The sequence below is a fragment of the Amblyomma americanum genome, chromosome 5 (genome assembly GCF_052857255.1).
Source record: "Amblyomma americanum isolate KBUSLIRL-KWMA chromosome 5, ASM5285725v1, whole genome shotgun sequence".
NCBI lineage: Eukaryota > Metazoa > Arthropoda > Arachnida > Ixodida > Ixodidae > Amblyomma > Amblyomma americanum.
Window position 1 is genome coordinate 105982175 of NC_135501.1, and position 17167 is coordinate 105999341.

Genomic DNA, 17167 nt, shown 5'->3' on the forward strand with positions numbered 1-17167 from the left:
CAATAACCTCACAAGACTCGAAAAAACATTTGTCTTGTCAGCGTTAACGTTAATACATATCCGAAGCCTCGGCGGTTCAGTGAATGTGTTTACAAAATCTGGCACCTGTAGGCCCAACAGTTCCTCCCTTGTGAGTTTTCTCCGTGCTTTCTGCTGTGGGCCTCTGCGCCTAGACAACCATGCAAGAAGAGTTTACGTCATATATTTAGTTGAATGCAAGACAGAATGCGCACTTAATTCAAAATTTCAAGAAATCTAATGAAAAATGTTGAGAGACTTGGTAGCTGTTTGGTCGATGGGAGCGGAAATGCGGTTTAGACCAATCAACCAACTTGGCAGGCTGCTGAGAGTGCCCCTATCGCTTTACACGTAGAAAATATGACTACATGCGAGCTCATTGAATGCTTTCTGGCTTCCCATGGCTCTCTTAGTCTGCGAACGTGATGTTTTATAAAGCATCCGTAAAGGACAAGTGCGCAGTATAATGTTCGCGGAGCCTGACGAGGATATAAAGGCTTTTACCTCGCATGTAGTGTCGCTCTTCGCCTACGATATGAAAGGCGCAGCCATCGAAAGGCACTGAGACAAAGCATTGTTTGTGGGAGGGACTTTTTACCATATAAGACCCCCAGAATCCTTTCACAAAGAAAACTTCAAGGGTTTTTTTTTTCGATCACTAAAGCTCGGATAGAGGCAGCAAGTTTAAACTGTTTTCCAGCCCCAGAGCTCGACATTCATCTTTTTCCTACAGACAGATGTGCCTCGCTCCAGAGCACTTAAAAACTAGAAAAAAGGGCACCCCTTTCATTTCCATGATTCATATTTTCTGGATGTCTCAACTTTTTTCATTGTATCCGCATTTTCCAGCGAAATTGCTTTAATCAACATTTTAGATGCTTAGCCGAATGACCACAATCTATAAAATTTCTTGGCGCATTTTAATCTTCCAGCCCAGCCCCATTACCCACTTCCACGTAATTAAATGCGCATATCGAGACATCTGTGCCACCTTTCCAGGTTACAAAGTTTTTATTCTGAGTAATTTTTGCTGTGGACATTCATTGTTTCATGGGCATTAAAGAGCAAATACTATGCATACTACACCACCGCCAGCAGCAATAGCGTAGAGGTAGAGCGTCCGCCTCGCGTGCAGGAGGACCAGGTTTCGAATCCCGGTGCCGCGCAATTCTCCACTGGATTTGAAAAAAAAAAACCCTCATCTCGACGGAATTGCATGAGAAGGCCTGGGCTGCGGCCTGACCTTGGTGAGCAGTACCGGCAACGCACTCCCTCACAAGAACAGGATATGGTCATCCTTGTGAACTACTTGGCCACAACCATCTATGAACAAACCAATTAACAATGGGCCGGAGTCCCCAGCGGCTGCGGAGCAACTGACCAAGGCGGCGGTCAGACCTGTGACGCATCGAAGGCTGCTAAGAATCTCTGGCTCCGGACAGGCCGCCATTGGAATCTCAACCTGTCAAAGTTTAAAGTTAGAACCTTATCTAGTGAGGCGAACCTAGCAGTGCTGTTGGAGGAACTAGCGGGCATTAAATGGGGTGTCATAATGCTTAATGAAGTTAGGAGGACAGGTGAGGCGTATACAGTACAAAAGAATTGGCACATACTGTGCTATCGCAGATTAGCTGATAAACGAGAGCTAGATGTGGGATTCTTCATCAATCAGGATATAGCTGGCAACGTAGAGGAGCTCTATAGTATTAACGAAGGGTGGCAGCTATCATAATTAGGCTTAATAAGAGGTACAAGCTGAAGGTGGTGCAAGCCTACGCGCCTACGTCCAGTCTAGATGATCAGGCTGGTGAAAACTTCTATTAAGACGTGGAATCTAAAAATGAACAAACTAAAATCACAGTTCGCTGTACTGATGGCGACTTCAATGTGAAGGGTGGCAACGAGCAGGCTGGCGAGAAATAGTGAAAACAGCGAAAGGAAAAAAAATCTCAAGAACCCAACTCTTAATAAGAATTTCGAACAGGGGTTGGCAAGTTGTAAGCGAGCATAACAAACAAAAAGGAAACAGACACTATCTCACAAACTCGCGTCGAAGCAATTTAAGTAGAAATCAAGTACGAGCGCATATTATAAAAACGTCACTGCAGTCAATATGCAGGATACGGTAGGGAAGCTGTATGCAGCTGCTAATTAAACGCTGAGTGAGTATAAGGCCAACACCTATCCCCTTAGTGATACTCTTGTTAACTTAATTTAACATTGATAACAATGTCCTAGAAAAGAAAAAAGTTTAAACGGTGAATATAGCAGGGGAACAGCCGGTTGACAGTCGAAGGCGCTGCCAGCTAGTTGAGCACGAGTAGGCGGTATGAGAATTTTTGCTACCTATTTTGGTTGTGATCGGCAGGTTTTTAGTTGACTCTCACTGTGGTGATGCATGCTGGGCGCAAGGCGGGACAGATTAAAAACTCTTATTATTTGTCTCTTAGCGACCAATTTACCTGTTGCCTCTCAAGAAGCAGCTAACAAAAGCCGAACAGCCGATAAACAAATCGAGCACTCTCAACAGTCAGCAAATAAGAAATTTTAGCCTCTTCAGAACCCGTCTACGTACAGCCAGAAAAGATTGGAAGCATGAAGGATGGTTTCACGTTGTAATGAAGGCAAAGTAATGTCATCTTCCTCACAGCACCTTTCTATCCTTATGAACTCAAGAGCCGCTGCGGTGGCTGAGTGGTTATGGCACTCGGCTGCTGGCCCGAAAGACGCGGGTTTGATCCCGGCCGCGGCGGTCGAATTTCGATGGAGGCGAAATTCTAGAGGCCCGTGTACTGTGCGATGTCAGTGCACGTTAAAGAACCCCAGGTGCTCGAAATTTCAGGAGTCCTTCACTACGGCGTCCCTTATAGCCTTAGTCGCTTTGGGGCGTTAAACCCCATAAACCATAAACCTTACGGACTTCAGGGCAGTTCATCAAATGTTCAAGTTGAAGGAACAAGCCACCTACGACTAAGAAAAGGAAAATGGCGGTAGTGGAAGCTGCCACGAAGCCCGCTGCTGGCGACAGGAGACCAGTCACTGCTATCCTCGCCGCACCAATCATGAGTGTTTCGATGACCTGCTTAGCCGCGAGAAAAAAACGGTTCTCTATGTTGTCGATGTCAGCCGAGAAACGATTCAGCACGCGTCCTCGGGGTGTGGCGTCGAAGAAGCCCACTGGGCTGCCCAGCACTCGCCGGATCATCGCCTCGTGCATACGGGTGGAGAGGTTTCGAAGGCCCACTGCTAAAGACAGTGCACCCAGCCAGCCCAAGAAGACTGCAAAAAAAAAAAACATTTGTATACGTCTAAGATTTTTGAGTCTCAGTGGTATAGTGTGACGAATAAGTCAAGAGTGTTCTGCATTAGATATCTACGCAATTCATTCACATTGATTTTCGTTACCACCAGTCTCTATGTTTCCCCTCACTGTAACACGGTCATATGGGCACGCGGCAATATTTGTCGCCCCTATATGCTATCTAGGTGCGCCTATAGATAGTTCGCTAAAAATTGCGCTCACGCCTGGGTGATTCTGCGATACGCAAACCACACTAAAGGTTTACACCCTTAATTTAGAGCATTCTTAAAAGTTTCAACCAAAGCATAAAGAAAGCATTCGCCGCTCTGTGACGACGTCGGTGTGGTAGTGTCCCGCTGAGCAACATTTACCTGCTGCGGGCAGAGCATCGGTGAAGTGCACAGTTTGCATAGAAATCGTTGCCCCTCTGTTTGCTGAAGGCCCCAGATCACACTTGTTGTAAACATCCCGTCACAATACTGCGTGAGCTGCCCAGTTGTAACGAGTGATGCACAGAGCGAATTGCCAGCTGCCTGCTTTTTTCAGCTACTCGAGTATCGGGACACTAGGTACAGGGTCGTGCTCAGTCGCCGTGCTCACGCACACCAACTCGCGAATGTAGCTGGCACACCCGGGACAACAGGTTTGTAAAGAGCTCATGACGCAGCTTATCAGGACAGCGTGTATCAATATGCATTTGACACCAATGATGTAAACTCGCCCAGAAATTTTTTAGTTAAATAGCAGTGTAATTTGACCCCTGAATATAGCGTCTTGTCTCTCGCGAAGTGTTAGAGATGAAGATATATTATAGGGAGAGAGGGGACTAGGTTAGAGCAACATGCGAAACGAACAATCACAATAGCCGGGAGAAGTTAATATCGCACTCCGGTCAGAGGCGTGCTTCCACGCATTGCTGATCAAATGCATCAAGATGGCGCGCGAAATAAACGGTGAGCAGCCACATGGACTGCAACCGAGTCCCCGGAATGGTAAATGCAACTTGCTTCGATTAGGGTGATGATGCACTATTCGGTTTGGTGATCAGGCGCTAATCATGGATGTCAACACAGAAAATAGGCGCTGTGATTAAGAGCTGCCGTCCTATTGAAATCGACTGTCCACGGTTCTAAACACGTACTTTAAGCTAGAAATTACTTCCACAGGAGCGCGTGGTGCATCTCGATGTACTTTACCCAACCAACTTCTCAGTAAAGATCGCAGTCAACCCTGTTACATCTAACCGCGTAGAATGCGCATAGAAGGAGAAGTTGCTTTTCCCTATTTACAAAAAAGCACCTATTTAAACTGAAAGGGGAAACTTGCAGCGAACGGAGTTTGCTCACCATCCGACAGGCAGAGTGCTCCGAGTCCAATCACCCACATTGGCCTGAAGTCTTGGCGAGCGTTAGCATCAGTCCAGTATTTGATCCACACGATATAGGTGCCGACTACAGCTGCCCGTCCAGCGAAGCATAGCGCGCTGAAAGCGGCGGAAGGGCCGCAGATCCGAGCCAGAGAGAAAAACAGGTCCATGCTGCCCTATGAAACAAGCGATACTAAATATTCTGTACGGCTGCACTAAAACGTGTACAGCGTGAGAGACTGAGCTGCTTTCTGAAGCAATAAACTCTGAAAGTTACGATGTGCTCACATTACCCAGACTTTTAGTTGTGTTCGGCTTCGAATGCTTCAGGCAACATGCGATAGGAAAGCAATCGGTACTGAATCACGGGGGCTTCTTTTCTGCAAGGATGGAATGTGGTAGAATATTTGTGGTCCAGAACTATACCACTAGCTTCGGCCTTGAGGTCTCACGGAAACCGTACCATGAGCTTAATCTTGCGTTACTCCGCGTCAAACGCACCAGACTGCGCTAGGTCCTCTCCAATTTCTTGCGGAAATTTTTGAGGCTTTTTGTCGCACTGTAGAAAATTTTTTATGGTATTCATCCCTTTGAATTTTACGGAACAGTGAAAAACTAGGCCTGACAAAAATTTCGCGAAATTTTCTTTATGCTCAAGAATTATCGTCAGCATTTCATCAGCACTGTATTTTCCCATCAATTAGGTAATTTTCAGCAAACAAATTTTGTACACATTTCTAGTTCGCTATTTTAGCCTAAAAAGTACCAATTTTGAAATTTTGTCTAAAAACGAGCTAGACGTTTGTGAGTAATATAAAAAACTTCGTTGGCTCTCTTGGATAGTACTACTTGATAAAAAAAGCTCAACCTGAACCGATTAAAATTAAGCTTGGAAAAAAATAACTCAAGTTGCGATAAATTGCGATTTTCAGCCTTTACAGCGCCAGGTAGAAAAACCAGCAGAACAGGACGCGTGCATAAAACTGCAAAATACGGCTCATTACATAGGCAATACGATAGTAATCAATCTCATGGATTTCCATCGGAGCATCTTTCATTTTAAGCTAGAAGCATTTCTTTAAGTTTAAGGGCATCACGTTCGGTGATTGCTCCAGCTGAATGTCACTGCACTATACAGGGTGTTTCACGTAAGACTTTGCGCAATTTTTATATATAGGCTTTTTTTCTGCATAGCATTTTCAGACGTGTCGCACATCAGAATACAACTAAGACGTCTCATTAGCAGGCTGGTTAACTAATATTGAATAGTTATTTTTTAAGTATTGCTGTTAGGCTCATTAATTACTGAGAGGCGGACGTGTCGCACATCAGAGTAAAACTAAGACGTCTAATTAGCAGGTTGGTTAAGTAATATTGAATAGTTAATTTTTAAACTATTGCTCTTAGGCTTCTTAATTACTGAGAGGCATGTAACACACCGTAACTAATATCCACATCAATTTTTAGAATTTGGAAAACGCGGTTACCCTCGGCGCTGAGGGTGCAACAAATAATGGCTACATCCCGTTAAAATACAGGCCCTTTCGAGAAGCTCGCAGGCAAAGCAACACCTCCAGTGCATGTAACTCGTCGAAATGGCCAAAATTTGCTGGATATCAGCACCGAGGGCAAAAGCGTTTTCGAAATTCTAAAAACTGATGTGGACATTACATACGGTGGGCTACACGCCTCTGAATAGTTAAGGAGCCAAACAGTAATAGTTAAAAAGTTAACCTTTCAATATTAGTTAACCAGCCTGCTAGTTAGCACTTCTTAGCTGTATTCCGGTGCAAAACCTTAGGTGAAACACCCTGTACATGGCTGGCTCGCTTTCGCCAGTTCCTAAAGGGCACACGCCAACAGTTTAGTGTTCTGCATTTGAAGTGGAACCTAAGATCCGCAGAATGTGTTTTCTAAGAGATGAGCTTTCTACCTGATTAAGTGCCCATTTGAACTTAGTGTCAGCATACGGACTGAATAATGCGGTTCGGTAACAAAATCGAATGTCGGCGCCCTGTTCCACCGGTTGTGTAGCAAATCTGGTCGTGTTGCAAACCTACAGCTAGCAGTTCATTTCGCGGGTGGTACTTCTCGCAGCACCTGCACTCCAGCAATTGCTTAACACATGAGAACAATACGCGGGCTCGGTTTCGGCAAGATCAGATGCGCTAACGCCGGAAGAGCAATAAAGATCTGTTGAAGAAGTCGTTGCAAAGTGAGTGTTGCTCAAATGGCACCAACTGCACAACAACGCCGCAGTAAAGCGCAAAATCTAAAGGTGCACCTAAGTCTCCTTACGTGTGGAATTTTGAAAACATTTCGAGTTCTGTTCCTCCTTTGTTACTTATTTATGTAATTAATTGATTCTGTTAATATTTTAATTAGTTAAATATTTAAGCAAATAAATTGAGCATACAATTAAGTAGTTCATTATTACTCTAGTCAGGCGCCCACAGAGGTTTTCGGAAGACGAAAATTACAACAAAGCCTAATTACTCGTCAGCCTAAGCAGGCAGCCATGAACTGAAGGGTATGCTTTGTAGTTCACAGGGCGACCTTCTGAATGCAACCCTCAGAACGTGGCTGTGCTTCTAGACAGCTAGGAAATCGACGTTTTTCGTGATTACGGCGTTCCGAAATCTTTTGTGGGCACCTGTACTTTATTTTATTTGATATCATCAAGTTTATTAATTTAATATTCATACAATAATAAATTGCTTTATCGATTTTTAACCAATTCATTTCATTCCTATTTGATTGTTTGCTCTAATCTGGGGAAATTACTAGTAATTCATCAGTTCTTTATTTACTCGGAGTAATCAGCGAAAGTAATTGCCTAATTATTTAATTAATCGCATTATTTAATCATTCAGTCATGTAAACTTTCCATTTAACCAATATTATCATTGCAATCATAATTACACTAGTGGATGGTCGACTTTGAAGCAACCTTTTGGTAGCTGCAGCAAGTTGGATGTGATACGCTGTGTATTTTTACCATTGAGGTAGATTGGTTCACATGCACCGAGAGTCCTGGCAATAACCACCCGTTTCGCTACTTGCGGGCCTATCGATAATTGTCAACTAGTACGCGGCTTCAGAAAGCGTACTTAAGATTTGATTAATCATCGGTTGAAAAAAAAAAAAAACCTCCTGGCAGATAGTCCATACGTCCGTGATGTTCATGTTTGCTAGGGCGGTGAATTTAGTTTGTTAAACACGGAGTATAGACCAAATCTTATTATTAGAATATTAACTACAACAACGCGCCTCAGCACCTGATTATGCTGGACGCACCACTATTACGGAAATTGGCCTACTCCGTAACTTTACAGCTGCCGTACGGCACTTGATGTATAAGACGTAAACTGCTACTATGTATTTCAGAAGCCTGGCGAAAAATGGAGGCTCCAAGCGGCAGGTGGAAGGAGCCAAGAGAAGGCAGAAGAAAGCGGTGACAAGACGCGATTTTTGCGCACTCAGCTGGATGCTGGACTCATTTGATACAGCGAGAGTCCCTGCAGGGGTTATCACAGAACGTGAGCAACACTGGTGGCGGTTACGATCAGGGATGTTGGGAGCATGAGCACCTGAATGTGCGAAATTCATTCCGATAAACGTCCGTCAGCGTAATTAAAATAACACTACCTCTGTAATGAGCCGAATACGCATTCCTGCCTAGAACACGTCAATATAAAATTGAAGGCGCAATACCCGCGAAAGCGCCCTTTTTTGTAACTCCGAATTCTTTTCAGTGAGCTATTGGGTTCGTTTAGGATTAGCACATTTTTACAAAGTAGTACATATCCTAGGCAGCCTATGAAGCATTTTGTACTGCTCACGAATGTCGAGTAAGCTTTCTGTTTTAAAAAAATTGATGAAAAACAGCCTTTCTGGCGAAAGTAATGAAATGAGGAATGCACAAAAATTCCGCTGAAGGGCACCACGTTTCTACATTGCTCAAGTAAGTTTTTGTATCAAGAAAGAGAACTAAGCTTTGTTTGTATGTTTTCAGGCTTAGTTTCGCACTTACGTGGGAAAAAAGGAAAGCAGTCACATAGGCGAAATTTTTTTCAGAAATACTGTGGCAAATCGCTTTCGACACAGAGACAAAAGGCCAGTAATTCTGGCCCATTTAAAATGCAATGACTGTTTTCCAGCATTATTGATTATGTAATGTTTTTTTTTATTTCCAGCAATAGTCGTCCACTAAAAAACGTTTCTGTAGATGTGAGGAAATGGCCGTCCACAAAAGCACCAATAGACATTGGTCTGCCATTCTTTTCCAGATAACCACTATGGCTTCTGGGACCTCCAAAGAATGTGTACGTTATTTTAAACGAGCTAATCACGTTAGCACTAAATTGTTAATTCGGAGCGAGGTCAGTGGTTCAACACCGGTTATTTCTTGGTGGGTTCGTCTTGACAAGAGAGATGGAAAATGAGGTACCAAACATACCATTTTTGATACTTCTACTTCGTCCTGTGTCACTCGGCCAGCAGTTGCGTTCTCGTCTTCTTGAGTTGTGTTTCTAAAGTTTAAAGGGTGAGAAGAGATACTTCAGGCTCGTATTTTGAGAAGCACAGGACAAGCCGCCAAAACAACACGATAGAAATTCGGGGAAATTAAATTCTATTTTTTTTTCTGTGGAAAAAAACACCTAAAACTACAACTACATGAAAACTAAATCTACACCAAAAAGACATCAACAACTCAACATTCACTTGGCAATCGTCGCGGCCACAGTGACTGTCGTTAATGGCCACGCTCTTTTAATCATAGTGATCAGCTTTGAAGATTAGCAGTCTGTATTGTGGAGAGCAGTCTTGAATCTTCTTCAAAACATTTGTCAGCTTGAGATCATTAACAGCAATGTAGTCACGTCGACCATAAAACAGGAAAGCCTTGCCTATATTCTAATCTGCCCCTAATTGTGGCTTTCATATACAGCTATAAGAATATGAGTGACAAACTTAACGGAACTTTGCAGCATAATTACCCGCGGCAATGTTCTTGATATTCGGCACCTGGTTGCCTCCGCGCTGTCGAGTAGAAGGTTACTCCTGCCTACTACAACTTTGTGCTGCTGAGTTCCAATAATATGTTTCGATATAACTACCAAAAATTTTATCTCTGCTCAGACCACTGATTACATGATATAATTTATCGTTAATGAATGCTTTTTTAAACAAAATTACCCGTATAAATCAGGTGTTTGGATAATATAACAAAATATTTATCTACTACTTATTTTTTAGGTGCCCTAGCTACCGAAAAGCCACACTGCTTGTGAGCAGAGTGGTTGTCGGCCTATTATGGGCTAAGATCAATTGTGTAGTTCCCCGCGGCGCATTAATATTTTGCTGGGGAACATTCTGCGTTCTGCCTCTGTTGAAAAGCTACCAGAAAACCATAGTAACATTATGCTTAGCAGCACATTTACAGCTCTGCTGAGCGTGAACGCACGTAATGCTGTGATATCAAGCTGTCAACGAGACAAACCAGTGCTGCTATCATTTTATTATTCTCTAATGGATCGAGGAAAGCGCGTGTCCTGAAACTGATGATAGCAATGATAAAGTCCTCAGGCTGAGTCCTGGAACTTACCTCATGGATGGCTGTTCCATTTCTCTGTCTTCTTTGCCGTAAAGTTGAATGGCCATGGAGCCCATGGAATCTTTTACCATTTCCGCAAAACTTGCGAAAGAAAGAACCCGCTTTTTGGCCACTAGGAGAACATTGTCCATTTGTTCCAGATAGCGATTCTGATTACACACGACGATTCGTGTCTGAAACACACAGTGTGGCAAAAATCATACTGAGCAAAGAAATATTTTTCTTCTTGTTTTATTGCAGGAAATTCAAACGTCTCTTATGTGTTATCGGAGTGTGGCATGTTAAAGAGTGGCTGAACTAGGCACTGTTAGCAGCTGAAATAGAATTTTAAAAAGTGTGTTCGTTAAAGTAGATGCACGTGCTATTGCTTGACGTCTTTATGCACAGAATATGGTAACTGAAGCAAGTAGTTACTGTTCTGTCGATTTTCAAGAAAACGAAAACACGAACGCTTGTACGCCTTGAGAAAGCAAAGATTAGTCAGTGATATGCTATTATTGAATCTACCACGAGGGGCCGGGACCTGGCCATGGTAAAGGGCTCTGCGTTGATTTCTATATGCCTTGGTGTTCCTTGCAAAACGCAGCCCACGGACGCAGCCCACGGGCGTCCTTGTCGATCGACCCAGGAACATGCGGCCGCCGTAGCCGAACTTGAATCCCGGGCAATCGCGCTAAGCAGCAGCCGCGATTGACGTACAGGTTTACTGTGTCGAGTAAAACAAAACTTAAGTATTGTTTTGGACTGGAAAGAAATAAATGCGAGGGCACAGATAGAATTATTTAATGCGATAGCATTTAGATTGTCGCCTGGCAAAAACCACCTGGTTTCTATACAAATTTTCTGATTGGTGCGGAGGTCAAGACGTCACCACTGCCGCCAAATTTGAAAATCTGAGGACTAAAATGCACGAGTACCTTCCATTGGCTAATCATGTGTGATTATACTAATCCGACTCACTAATCCTCTTTAACCCACAGAATAATGCCCTACAGTTCATCTTAAACACCCGAAAATCTCTACTAACCGATTATAATCCTTCAAATAAACTCCACTAATCTACCCTAATCTACTGACTAAGCCACTGGGTGGTGTGGACCTGCTTACAAAATTTTTGGATTTTTTTTTTTTGAGGGGTGAGCCGAATTCCAATGCCATCGCATTTTCTTCTTTAAGAATGTGATTAAGAAGACACCCCACCTTTTTTGAAGAACAGATGCACGCATTTTTTCGCACTCGGCGGACGCCTCAACGACGACATGGGGGAGGAATAAAGGAGATGAAAAGAGAGGGAGAAATATTTGCCGCGGTGAATGATTGCAGTTTATTTTAAACAACTTCCCGCTATTCAATGTGCACTGACATCGCCGATCATAAGGGCGTTTTGCTATTACAATGAGTCACCCGCGACGGTCCTCACGTCATCCGTCAAAGCAAGGAAGCAGCGCCGCCCGAAGGCTCCTCAATCGCCCGGGCCAGCTTCGTCTTTTTTGTGGCTCAGACAGGAGGCGCGTGGTGAAACGCTGTTAATGGCAGAGATCTTTGACATTCCCTGTTTCAAAGCCTCACTTAGGGTGGATGTATAAAAAAACTGATAGTAAGTAACGGTAGTCAGTAATGCGAAGTTTGAGCGCAGCTCTTCGCACGCCACCTGACAATGGTAAAAGGTGGCAGGTGGCGTGCTACCCTCCAGGACCTTCCCGTGGAATCTGCCTTCCAGATGGCGTTTTGCTTTGTTACAGCGTGCCAACACGCCAGCTATCACATGCCCAAAACATGGCACCTGTCAGAAAACGTGTTACGTCGACAACGCTCAAGTTTGCTGGTTGCGTATAATGCTGCTAGCAGCTAATTATTTGTTTAGCGTTATAAAGAGAGAGAGAGAAAAGGAAAGCGTTTAATTCATAGAGGAAATCTCTGTTAGTTGGGTGGGCCCTCATTCCAGGAGCTTATTGGCAGTTGCCGCCGCTCTTGCCCGGTTCACCAGCGAAAGCTGGTCTTCTAAATGTGAGCTGGACAGCGCAGCCTACCACTCCTCAATTGTTCGAACATTGATATTTGGAGTACCTGAATAATTATGGCATGCCCATAACTTGCGATACAAGTTACCCACTTCACCGCAGAAGGCGAAATGCGGGTCGTACGAATTGGGAAACGTACCTATAGCTTAATTTGACTTCGTTTATATAAGTATTTGATGGTAATTTTCTTAGGATGACCCCTTGCTCTCAGCTTAAATTATTGTGTGGTTCGACGTATGCGTACTTTCCTTGCTAATCTCTAATGAATTAATTCGCTGCAGCTTAAGAACAGTCTTAAAAGTTATGTTCCTGCGAATGTTGGGGGAACCGGGGTAATAGCCTTCAACATCCCCAGAGTGTTCTGGCGTCCATATGACTGTGGCTTTAACGTCTGTATCTTTTATAGTTTTAATTGTTCTGCTTGCGTGCTTACCAATACTTCCTCTGGTATAGATTTGACATGAAGTCTGGCAGGTCATAATTAAACACAATACCTTCGGGGAAACCATCCCCAAAGTAGTCGCCGCCTCTTCCACTCGGGCGATTTCCTGGCATCAAATGGACGCCCCATTAACTAATTTCTCTTGCGCATCTGCGCATGCTATGGTTGATATCCAGTTATCGGTCCTGCTACGCCCTCATTAATTGCTTCTCCCATCCCGCCCCACGTTCTCTTGATTGCGTTCTCTAGTCTTTTTTCCTTCCTTATGTAATTCCGGGTGCATAGTTCTCGGAAGGGGCAACATCCCGATCTTGCTCCTAAGCTGGTCTTCTAGGTCCTTTCTGTCTTCCGCAGAACAAAACGCATGAAAGCCCTAGTCTATCCAGTATGTCCCTTCCGGTCCTGATTCCTGATAGCCGTATCCTCTGCGAAATCGAATGGCCTTCCCTAATTTCGTCTGCAGTACTGCGTATGTCGAGTAGTCGTTGTGTTCCGGCGCTGAGCGGGATACCAAGTCCTCTTTTATATACCTAGGGTATGAGAACGTCCAACTTTTTCTTCTCACTTTTCTTTCATTTCACATGTGGCGCTGGGTAAGCTATCTTTCTCACAAAAAAGCCTGGATTTTCTCGAAGTCCATGATGGTGGTCTGATACCAAACTAATCCTCGCCATTTGCTCAGCTGTTGCCTGCAATGACCGAATCAATTCCACGTTGTTGTCCTTGCTGTCTATTAAAAGACAAATTTTCGCAAGTGCTACATTTTGCGTTTGCGTTCCATGCACAATTTTATTTATTTATTTTATTGAACAACTTTTATTTCCACCAGGAAAGACGTTTCTCCCCGCCCCCGGCACGCAGCCCTAGGAGACGGTGAGCTCCGCGTCCGCGGTTAGAGGCTGGCTGGCAGTCCTTGACTGGTAGCAGCCTCTTCCGTCAGATGGATGGTGGTGCGCTGGAGCTGAGGGTCCGGGCTTCTTAGCAGTGCCTCCCAGACTTCTCTACTATGAATATTTTTGCCCGCCCTGGGAGCATTAGGGCACTGCCAATTTATGTGGCCGAGGGTCCCTTTCGCCCCACAGTGTGTCATGCGCCCTCAGCTATGGTACACGTGGTAAGCCCATATCGGGTTCATAAATGTCTTGCTGGTATCCGTGCTGACGATGGTGTTGAAGCAAGGCCACGTGACTATGCCGAGCGCACCTTACGCACCCTTGGCGGCTTCGTCTTGCGGCTCAGAGCCGGGGCCGCACGAGGAGTGCCGCTCCTTTGCCGTGGCAGGTGTGGGCCCATCGGATAGATCGCGTCACCTGTCTAGATTCGACATGCTATTGAGCGTAAGAAACATCGGCCACCGAAATGTTTAGCCATGCGTGAGGTGGAACGCGAAGTCGTTGGGCGACGTAGTCAAACCGAACATCATCGCCACATGAAAATTACTTTCTAAGCAAAGGAAAGGTGCAGTGACTGTCACTCCTCGGTGCAAAATTAAAATTGGTTTCGAGGATTTTAAAAGCGCAGTAATTGTCTCAAGTCTCGGTGGACACGTCCATAGCACCGTTAAGAGAGAAAGAAGAAAATTGAAAGAAGAAAGAGATAGAGCCGCCGGTGTGGAGCGCTCCGGACAAATTTCAGCCGACTAGAGACCTTTAACCTACACTGACATAGCACTGCACATGAGCGTCTTGTGCGATATCAGTGCACGTTAAAGATCGCAGATATCCTGGCTTCTCGCTGATTATGGCATTTTTAGAAGTTTTTTCTGGGAGTGCTCGAGCATTGCTATTGTTAAGAACGTCGCTCTTTCTTCATCGTTTTCTTGTGTTCGCCTCTTAGATGTGCGCCACTCGTTCGTAAGAATTGTAGCACTTGTTCGAGGGTATCGAAAGGGTTAGAGAGTAACATGTATCTTGTCAGCCCAATGTGCCGCGACGGAACAGTCGACGGAGCCGCCTTCTGCTAAGCGTGTGCTACCGGATTTCCTGAGTGCTGGGAAAGTCAGACAACAGTGGGAATGCCGCCGCGGAGAACCAGCTTTTCGCCGAACTGTTTTTGAGAAGCCATGCATTATCCGAAGTGAAGTTTTGCCTCTGCTTTGAGTAATTCATTGTCTCAGTCTTTAAATCTTTATAACGGCAGTAAATTCATAGATTAATTCATAACATTTGTTTAAAGCAGCTGCAGGGAACTCTAAAAGTAAGTATCAGCGCTTCCTAAGTACCAGATTACAATATTTTCAGGGTCTGAAAGTGTGGGCGTCTTAGATGGACTGACATCAACTGCCAGTGAGGCAAATTAAGCAAGCCTCGGCAGCCTAATGCACCATTCAATCACCTTTTTCCGCAGGATTCCTTTCTTTCCGATCACTCGTTCGAACACCCTAGAAGCGACGTGGACGTCCAGCGCGCTGAGGGTGTCGTCCAGAAGGTAGACGCTGCTCTCACAGTAAGCTGCCCGAGCGAGGGCAATCCTCTGCTTTTGTCCACCACTCAGCGTCGCCCCCTGCGATTCAAGACAAAACGCGACATCGGGTATGTAGAGTCCCCGTCAAAAGTATACAGCCCATGCGGTTGGCTTCTAAGCTGTTTAGCGTGGCTCCCTAGAACATAAAGCATAGGAGAACTTTTTGGGATAGTTGATAATTGAGCTCTGTAATTTAAAGGCGCCAGAAACGACACACACGCGAGCAAACAAACAAACAAACACATACACACACATGCACACACGCGCGCGCGCGCGCGCACACACACATGCACACATACGTACGGAAGACAACAGGACTATGACCCCTAACAACTAGTTTATTTTGCAGAAACCACGTACATATATCAAGCAGTCCAAACCTTGGCAGCATTGAGCACGGAAAGCCATTCCTTTTTCGAGAGATTACGGTCACTGAGGATGCATAGCGACGCATGCTGCGGGCCCCAAAGGCAAACCTCTTGGTCTGTATACTTTTGACGGGGAGCGTACTTGCTCACGCTATGTTGTGGTGGCTGATCGGTTAGCAAAGGGAAATGTTAGCAGATACACTCATGAAAGGCTATGGAACTGCCGCAGAAATATTCGTACGAATTGCTCTTATGATTGATGATGTTTTACTCCAAGTTTTTCCTGCCCTTCTTTTTTTTTCAACTGAAGCTCTTGTAGAAGCCCCCAAAATGACACTGCGGCAATTTGTTGCTCGCTTAGTCCTCTTTGCTACGCTAGATGATGTAGAGAACCTATCATCTAACCTAATCAGCCTCGTATGCAGCACATGTTATATGTCCCGATATACAGGGTGTTCCACCTAAGAATGTACACAATTTTTAAATATAGGTTTTTTAGTTAGAAGTGTGCTTTTCTAGACATAGCGTTTTCAGCCGTGCGGTGCATCAGGATACAGCTAATACGTGCTAACAACCATCCTGGCTAACTAATATTGAATAGATAACTTCTTAACTATCACCGCTAGGCTCTTAAATATTTAGGGTCGTGTAGCCCACCGTAATTCATAACCACTTCACATTTTATAATTTAGAATGTGCGGTTCCTCTCGGCGCTGTGGCCCAACTTATTTAGGCAGCATCGCACAAAATACATGCCCTTTAGAGAAACTTGCAGGCAAAGCAAACTCTCCAGTGCATGTAACTCGTCTAAATAGGAAAAATTTGTTGAGCCACTCAAATCACCACACAACGAGGGATGAGAGAAGAAAACACAATTCTGCAGGTGAATTCCATAATAATGAGCCGGATACGCTATGCTCTCCCCTTTCACACCCCCCAAAGATGCGAAGAGGACCAGATTAATTCAATCATCCGGATTTAGTACCGGACGGCTGAATGCATGCCCACCAATACTTCCATTGAAAGACTGCCCACGGACTGAAGATAGTTTCATGAATTACACGACGCGGCCCTCAGTAGACTAACCACCAGGCTCTAGACCTCTGTGGCGGGCAGAGTCCTCAAACGGGTAGGCACCCGAGAATACCCGCGAGTTCTGGTGTCCAAAGAATCACTCTCACATTGGATCCGACGTCATATTTACGTGTCCTCAATAAAGAAGCACACGCACCACGAGCTACACCCAGGCCGCTGCTTGGCAAGGGCTCGGCGGCTACGCACAAAAGTCCACAGAGACACCGAATCAGCGTATGTGGACGTGACAGCCTATCCGAGCGGTGACACTTTCGCGGTACTTGCGTTGGACCAGAGTTTAAACCCGATCCTAAAGCCATCTGTACGAGCCGAGAGTCCAGCCAGAGCAGAGGCCATTGCAGTGCCACTGGCTATAAAACTTTTTTTATAAAATCGGTGCCCCTGTGCATATCACCACCGGCTTTTAACACACCTGTCGCTATTATACGACCGGCTAACCATCCATTGGAGCAGCGACCATCCAGGCTCCCGCCTCG

At 44.8% G+C, this 17167-nt stretch overlaps 1 protein-coding gene across 1 annotated transcript in view; it reads right to left on the reverse strand.

The window, feature by feature from the left end:
- The window catches only part of LOC144134085 (multidrug resistance-associated protein 1-like), a 54165-nt gene that overhangs the window by 12318 nt on the left and 24680 nt on the right, over positions 1–17167 (reverse strand). Inside the window, exons 10-13 of the mRNA XM_077667071.1 lie at positions 15100–15267; positions 10294–10475; positions 4666–4802; positions 2987–3297 (exon numbers count right to left, since the gene is read on the reverse strand). Coding sequence (XP_077523197.1) covers positions 2987–3297; positions 4666–4802; positions 10294–10475; positions 15100–15267 — 798 coding nt within the window. The remainder of the gene's footprint in view (positions 1–2986; positions 3298–4665; positions 4803–10293; positions 10476–15099; positions 15268–17167) is intronic.